The 7,850-nt window shown below is 42.8% G+C and overlaps 1 protein-coding gene across 18 annotated transcripts in view; it reads right to left on the bottom strand.

Moving 5' to 3' along the window:
• Positions 1 to 317: 317 nt before the first annotated feature.
• LOC110579734 (TLE family member 4, transcriptional corepressor) overlaps positions 318 to 7,850 on the bottom strand; it is a 143,072-nt gene continuing 135,539 nt past the window's right edge. For all 18 annotated transcript variants that reach the window (XM_044920675.1, XM_044920679.1, XM_044920678.1 and 15 more), the window contains 5 exons: positions 7,003 to 7,250; positions 4,780 to 4,927; positions 4,240 to 4,390; positions 3,823 to 3,899; positions 318 to 2,002 (listed from right to left, as the gene is read on the bottom strand). In XM_044920675.1, coding sequence (XP_044776610.1) covers positions 1,895 to 2,002; positions 3,823 to 3,899; positions 4,240 to 4,390; positions 4,780 to 4,927; positions 7,003 to 7,250 — 732 coding nt within the window. In that variant the 3' untranslated portion in view covers positions 318 to 1,894. The remainder of the gene's footprint in view (positions 2,003 to 3,822; positions 3,900 to 4,239; positions 4,391 to 4,779; positions 4,928 to 7,002; positions 7,251 to 7,850) is intronic.

Below are 7,850 nucleotides of genomic sequence, written 5' to 3'. Positions count from 1 at the left end.
TGCAACCACATTGAACAGTGCAGCTCTAACGCACCTGAGTAACGTGACAACTTTTTGACAGACAGGATTTTTACAAACCAGAAAGGCACTCGATAAATATTTGCTAGCAACCTGTCCTTGATAACCTCCATCTGCTCTCCCTTCTAGTTCTTGAAAATAAAAACAAAACTAAAAAAGGCAATAATAATAAAGCCCAAGTGACTTTAACACCAGTCTCCCTTGAATGAAACTAGTAATTTTTAGTATATGGGAGTGGCATAGTCAAAGACCAAAAATAAACGAAAGCCAGCCAAACAAAGAATTAGAAATAAGCATTCTAGAAGTTATTTATGTTTAATGCTTAAAAGTCTGAATGCACAAACAATCTACCATTATAGAAGTACTGGTGGTCAATACGATGCATTAGAACTATGTACAATGCACAGTTTAGTATCAAAATCTTTCTACACTGTAGAGTTTTACGAAACTGTTAATGACATCAAACACTAAGCACTTAAGACACCGTTTTTTTTTTTTCTGCTACCACATTAGGAACGTCAATGGACAGTCCATTTCAACTTGCAGCATCCATCCATTTCTAGTATGAAATTAAGTAATTTGCTACTTATACAATAAAGTTTATCTACACAGTTCTCTTGATTTTGATCCATAGCAGCAAAGGCACTGTACATCAGCAGATCCACAGACTTAGAAGATTTTTAAAGCATTCAAACAAAAAAAATAATAAAAAAAGGAGTCACATATCATAGTTGAACAGCAACAACAACAACATAAAAGGTAACACAATGTTTCTGGCACAATAGGCACAGCCTGTGTCCATTTCGGGGACATCCAACTAAGACAGGGAAAGAACCGGAGGTAAAGAAAGCAAGTCCTCATCCCAGGTGAGAGTCCATTCTTTCTGGTTTTCAGAGGGTGGTCCTTGCAAATCTCCTCTGCTGTCCTTATTTTGTAAAAGGCTTGACTTGCACAGCAGGAGGACTCCTCCCCCGAATCTGTGCAGTTCCCAAAGAACATGCCAAAAAATAGCCCATAATTTCTCGTAATGACAAAACTGCCCAAAGGTATACATCTCCCTTTGCAAAGAAACGTGGCAAAAATATCCAGAAGGGATTAAGTTCTCTCTTTAGGCCAAATTTAATTTGTTCATCTGTCTATAATACAATAAAAAAAAAGGAATTAAAAACTTATTACAAAGACACTTGTCAACAAGTCAAAAAAGAAAAAAAAGAAAAAGTCCAATTACTTTTATCAAATAGAATCTAAACCTACAGATATATTGGTTAAAGTTGTCCAAATAGACTCAAATGAATACGACGTGGCCTGTCATGTTCAAATTGTTCAAATTTCCAAACATTTAAAATAACTAGAAAACAGAAACAAAGAAAATCTAACAACACAGCAACATATTGCTTCCATAGGTAATTATACATTTCACATCTCTATACAGTCCTTAGTCTACATTTAGTGACATTTTTCATCAATTATTTTAAACCTTCCTTTCCCCTCCTTTGCAAAAAAAGGGGGGAGGGGTATCAAATACAACGCATCTTCATTATCAATGCAGGAGCAGACAGCTTTATTAAGTCAAAGTTAGAAAGCCTTCTTTAAACAAAATAAATATATTACAGATATAATACATAATTAAAGATTCCATCACTGTTAAGTATGGTTATTCCATGTTCTTCCAAGTAGAGAGCTGAAGATTTGGTATCACAGGTTCTTAATGAGTATTCACAATTCAATAGCAAGGAGGAAGTGGGGGTGAGAGACGAGGTTAAACTCCACAACTGCAATGAGTATTTGAAATCCTTGGTTTTAGATGCAGGGGGAAGAGGATGATAGAACAAAGTGCTACAAGGAGAAGGGGTCCAGTCTGCATGAAGATTTGTCCTTAATAAATAACTTCATAAACCGTGGCCTTCTTATCCCCAGAGCCAGTGACAATGTATTTGTCATCCACAGAGATGTCACAGCTAAGCACCGACGAGGATTCTTTGGACTAGGAAAGAAACAAACACAAATGTAAACTATTGAAAGAAAAACCCATGAGGCGGGGCTGGAAGACACAGAGCAAAGACAAGCGTGAACGTGTCCCGTTGTCCAAACAGAAGCAGCCAGCCAGGCAAGACAGTCCCGGCACTCGCTTAACATGGGGGCGGCCCAGAACACTGCCAGGGACCCCTCACGGCGCTGGGCCACGGGCTCTTGTGCCCGGGACATCAGGTGGCAGGCAAGCCGGCTAGACAAGCACCTGTGCTCTCAAGAAGCAAGGCCTGGTTTCTAATCCTCTTCTCCGGACAGGGAAGAGCAGAGAGAGTGTTCTTAGCATGAACCGTCCTCCACCTCAGTCACATGGCCGGGATGGAGGTCGAGCTGCAGATCACCAGACACGTCACTTCACCTGGGCGAGCCTCCCACCTTATGAACAGGTAAAGACCTCTACCTGCCTGCCACCTCAGCAGGTTGCCTCCGAGTTCAAGTGGAAAATGGCATGGAAAACACTACATTTTTTGAAATTGGGCATGTAAAACTATTTCTAATAGAAAGCCCAATTTTCTCCTGTGTGAAAAAAGGATGCAATCTCCAAGTGGGGAGGAGTTTGACAGTTAGAGCAATGTTCCATACTTAAGAGTCCTGGATACCATGTTCAACTACACCAACTACAAGGGGTTCAATGTCCACTTTTAACTGAACTGTACTCAACAAACTAACGCCGCAGGATTTTAACCAGAACTCTGAACATTTAAAAAATTAATGCCTGACATGCAGATGCTAACCCACTACCAGTGTTTCTCAAACTTCTTTGACTGTAACCTGTAATTAATCCATTTTATCTCATAACCCAATATACACATAAGATACAACACTTAAACTTACTATAAAAGATCCACTCTAAGATTTTGTATTTCTTTTTCTTTTTTTTTTTTTTAGTCCTGGTTGGAACCACCAGAAAGGTTGTGACCCATAATACCAAGAATATATGTTGTATTCAATTATAAACTTCATGACAGCAAGAATCAACTATTTTTGTCCTACTGATTACCTTGCACAGTATTTTCACTCAATATATGTATTTTTGGATTTAACTGCATTGATCTACTCTGATGACAAAATACTACTCAGTCAAGAAAACCGCAAATCTGTTGTTATTCCTTACACACACACACACACACACACACAAACACACACAACAAAACACACCTAAAAAAATAACATCCAAAGTGTAGGTTAAAAAAGAGGAGTGTTCTTTAACCACATACCAGCCAGAGAGCACAGAGACTGTGTGTGTGCGCATGTTGATCAGGTCTACCATTTGGTCCTCCTACAAGTAATCTGACGCATTACACGAAGTACCACTGAGTCAGTAAGAATAAACAGTTCTGAAATTAATCAAGGTTTGCTAAACTTTTCCATAACACTTCTTTGGAAAGGAAAATCAAAGAAATAACAATACTAATAAGAGTATTTAGGCAAAACGCTCAAACTTTTTAAATAGAAGCATGTTAAAGACGTAACACACACACACACATAAATCACAGAGGACGTGAAAACTCCAGTGTATAAACGGGACTGAGGCACGGAGAGCTGGTTAATGCAATGGGCAGTGTCTTGGCTCTGGGCTCGAAAAGGGGACCACCCCCCAGCTCTACGGCATGTGGCTGTGACGTTAGCCTCTCTGAGGCAAGGTATTCTCTCTTGCCCTACCTCCTCGGACACTTAGGAGCCGTAATAACCTGACAATACACAGAGAGAGTTTGGGTAAACCGCCGCCATGCAGGGAGCATGCAGTAAGTGGGAGCTGAACAAGGTAAGTGTTACCTGGAATATACTGGCCCCATAAGGTGTTCTCCAGGCGTTCAGGAGGTTGTCCTTCCCAGTGCTTACAAACCATTTGCCTACAGAAAGAGAGTGTGGAAAAAGGTTTTGTTCGTGGTACTCTGTCAGACACTGGAGATTTGCTTTACAGAGCACCAAACTATTCACAGAAGACCGTTCTAATTTGCAACAGAAGTTTCTTTTCGCTGGAAACATAAAGCTCCCTGTCCTGGATTTAGTGAGTCATTTATCCTTACAACAAGAGTGGGTGGACTGGCGCACGGCATTAGCGACGCAGGGACGTATGTACTTTCCAAGAGGGACACGCTCCCAAACCACGGGAGCGGTGCGCAGACGCACCCGCAGGAGGCAGACGGAGCGAATCTCACGGACAGGAAATGGACGGGGGCGACGGCTTACCGCAATGGGCAAACTTGAGCGACAGGACGCAGCTCTCGTGGAGATGCAGCTGGTATTTGTCCGGCTTGGTGACGTGTAGCACTTCCACGTTACTGTTCTCCATCCCCACGGCCAGCCACTCTCCGGTGGGGCAGTAGCCCAGAGAAAAGATCTACGATTAAAACAGCTCAGAGTGAGGGTGCCTACAGAAGACACGCTGCCTCTCCCCGGGAGGTACTACTTCTTCTGGGATACTATTGAAATTGTGAGGGAAGTCCGGATGATTTGAACTGTACAAGAAGAAATCACAGCCAAATGGGTGATGCCAAAGTAAGGCGATTCATCTGCACAGTATCATTTAATGGTCTTTGAAGGAAAAACCTGCTAAAAGCTTATGGTAATTTTTTTAATCCTTTAATACATATTACTGTGTTTTGACAGAAAACAACACAACGTCCAGTTATCTAACCTAGAGTCAAAAGTGACTTTGTTACATGGTAACATCTGTCATACGTATCACAAACCCGTGTCTTCCGAAGTGTCCCGGGCCCAAGCCCGTACCTGGGAGGTAAAGTCGTGCTGCTGCAGCTGCCGCCCCTCGCGCAGGTCCCAGGACCTGACCGTGTTGTCCAGGCCGCCCGTCCAGAGCTTGGTGCCGTCGTTAGAAATGTCAATACAGCTGGCCCCGTCTGTGTGGCCCTGGAATTGCCTGAAAATGTCAAAATGGAGGGCAAACCTTTGAAAAGTTAATTTTTATGTGAACTCAATTCCGAGTTCGTCGGTTAGCCACTGTGGAAAACAGTGTGGAGTTCGTCAAACAATTAAAAGTTGAATTACCATATGATCCAGTGAGTCCATGACCGATAGTCACCCGAAGAAAACGAATACACTAATTCGAAAAGATGTATGCTCCCCTATGTTTATAGCAGCATTATGTACAATAGCCAAGACATGGAAGCAGCCCAAGTGTTCATCAATAGATGGGTAAAGAAGATGTGGTATACATATACAACGGAATATTATTCAGCCATAAAAAAGAATGAGTCCTTGTTTGCAACAACATGGAGGGATACAGAGTATATGCTAATCGAAATAAGTCAAAGAAAGATAAACGCCATATGATTTCACTCATCTGTAGGAATTTAAGAAACAAAACAAACGAAGAAAAAAAGAGACAGACAAAGAGACTCGTACAGAGAACAAACTGACGGTTACCCGAGGGGAGGTGGGTGGGGGGATGGGTGAAACAGATGAAGGGGATTAAGAGTACACGTATCGTGATGAGCACGGAGTCATGCACAGAACTGTTGAATCATTATCTTATACACTTGAAACTAATATAACACTGAATGTTAATTATACTTCAATAAAAAAAAAAAAATTTAGAACTCCTCAGGGATCAGTTTCATTGCAGGCCTTATTTATAGATTTCACTTGGGTTTACTGTTTTCTAATTATTCAAGTAACAGAGGATACACGTAGAGAGATTCAGGTTTAATTGAGATGTTGAACTTCCTGCACTTATTTTTGAACACTTAGGAAGTACTCTGACTCTCATACCAAAAAACGACTGATATAACCAATGGGAAAAAAAAAAATCTCCAACTGAAATAAACAAAAGAAAACACACAGCTATATGTATATGAACTAATCAAAAATACATCTAAGACCTATTTTATCACTGTAATACGAAGGAAAGGATTTAAAAGGCTGTAAGGCACGTTATATTCTCCCTTCTACAAAAGCTATGGGGATGCGCACGGGAGCAGTAGAGCAGATTTCGCCAGTGCACAGCAATGCAAACGTAGCAGGCCGTGCAAGACAACGAACAGGCCACGCTCTCACGTAAGGCACATGGAAAGAAACTCAGTGTGGCTCAGCTGCCCCAGGAGCTGGGAGAATGTACAAAAGACACTGGGAAAAGAAGAGATTAGAAGCAGTTCCTTGTAAGAGCCTTACCCAAGATGAAACAAATGACAACTACTTTGTTTTTGGAATCGTACATAGAGCTCAGTCCCGCAAAATATCTGACAGATGGCCAGCAGAGGCCTCTTCTCACATACTCCCCTTGACTTGCGGCTAGATTTGATTACAACCTTCTCACACCCTTCAGCAGATCATCCCTCTTGCTTCCTGCTCTCTCAGGTGCTGACATTGGGAGACTCGTTTCAGGGCATTACCTATCAACACCGATCCCATACAATTTCACTTCTAAGCAGACATCTCAGTGCATTGACCCATCCTTAATGGTGGGATTATAGATAATCTAGACCATTTCAGAGTAAAGCACAATGCCTGGGCCCGTGGCAGGGGTTCAGTGATGATCTGCTGAAGGAAGACACATGTGGGATACATGTGGCACAGAAGACAGTGCCCTGTGCTATCAATCTTCTCGGTGAGTGTCTATCGACAATGACGGTTGGTTAGCAAGCACAGATGGCAAATTACAGACGTCTAACGAGCTCATGAGGTCATGAGAACACGATGTACATTAATTACGTAAAAATGACCTCATTTTTTTAAAAACCTAAATTGATGATGCTTAGGATAATGTCCAAAAAAAGCAAAGAAAGAAAACAACCCCTCATTTGCTAAGTTCAAAAGTGCAGAAAGTAAGATTTTACGTTAGTAATTTGTTGCTAGCACCTTTAAAAGGAGCCTGTCCCTAACACTTCTTAGTAGGAGAATTCTATTTCACCGTTTTAGACACACACACAGCTCCTTGGCACAGAGCGGTAAAATCGGCTCCCCCGCGTGTCCTGGGCAGGGATCTTGCTGACCCACCTCACCAGCGTCTGGTTGTGCAGGTCCCAGACGGCGATGTTACCGTCACTGCAGCACGAGAAGCAGACCTTGGAGTCGGGGCTGATGGCCAGGGCGTAGCACGCGGGGGCCGAGGACGTCAGCTCTGCCTTGATGCGCGGGGTGGGAGCCGCCAGGTCCCAGATGGACAGAGTACTGGCCTCCCCTCCCACGATGAGGGTGCGACCGTCAGGGAGCAATCGGCAGGAACGGATGTAGTTATCCCTGTTCTGTAGAGACAAAAACCATCAAGAGATCACTCATGAGGAAAGGAAAACAGCATTAACATGAGAGCAGAAATCCATAAAAGTATTGTGTTCCCTCCTTGTTTTAATGAGCCATTTTTACTTATGACAATGATAAAGTGGATTAATGCTAGAAAATTACATGAAATTAGGGAAGTACTTAAACTTGATCTACAAATTTAGTGCTGAGATATTTAATCTTAATTAGCATGAAAATGCAAAGATCTAGACCCAACTCCCACCACCACCACCACATCACCCGGCTGCCTGACTCATTTGTGCGCGCGCGTGCACACACACACGCATGCGCACGCACCAACGCAGGAGCACGCGCAGTCCCGGGCAGCGGCGGCTGATCAAGCAGCACCAACTGGAGGCAAAACTTGGTCAAGGAGTGTTAAGGGACGGGGCGGGGGGAAAGGCCCTCCCAGCTTGTGAGGATCTGGGCAAGTTGGGTACATCAAGTATGTTAAACTGACCTAACATCGTGCAGCAGCAAAAATTCCACTGCTGGTCTAAGGAAGAACGTCCACCTGAATGTTCTGTAAGTGACGGAAGGACAAATGCCCAAGACACAGCCAAGGG

Source organism: Neomonachus schauinslandi, chromosome 13 (assembly GCF_002201575.2).
Source record: "Neomonachus schauinslandi chromosome 13, ASM220157v2, whole genome shotgun sequence".
Lineage (NCBI taxonomy): Eukaryota > Metazoa > Chordata > Mammalia > Carnivora > Phocidae > Neomonachus > Neomonachus schauinslandi.
Note: the sequence above shows the minus strand (reverse complement) of the source record. Positions and strands in the feature narration are given on the sequence as shown.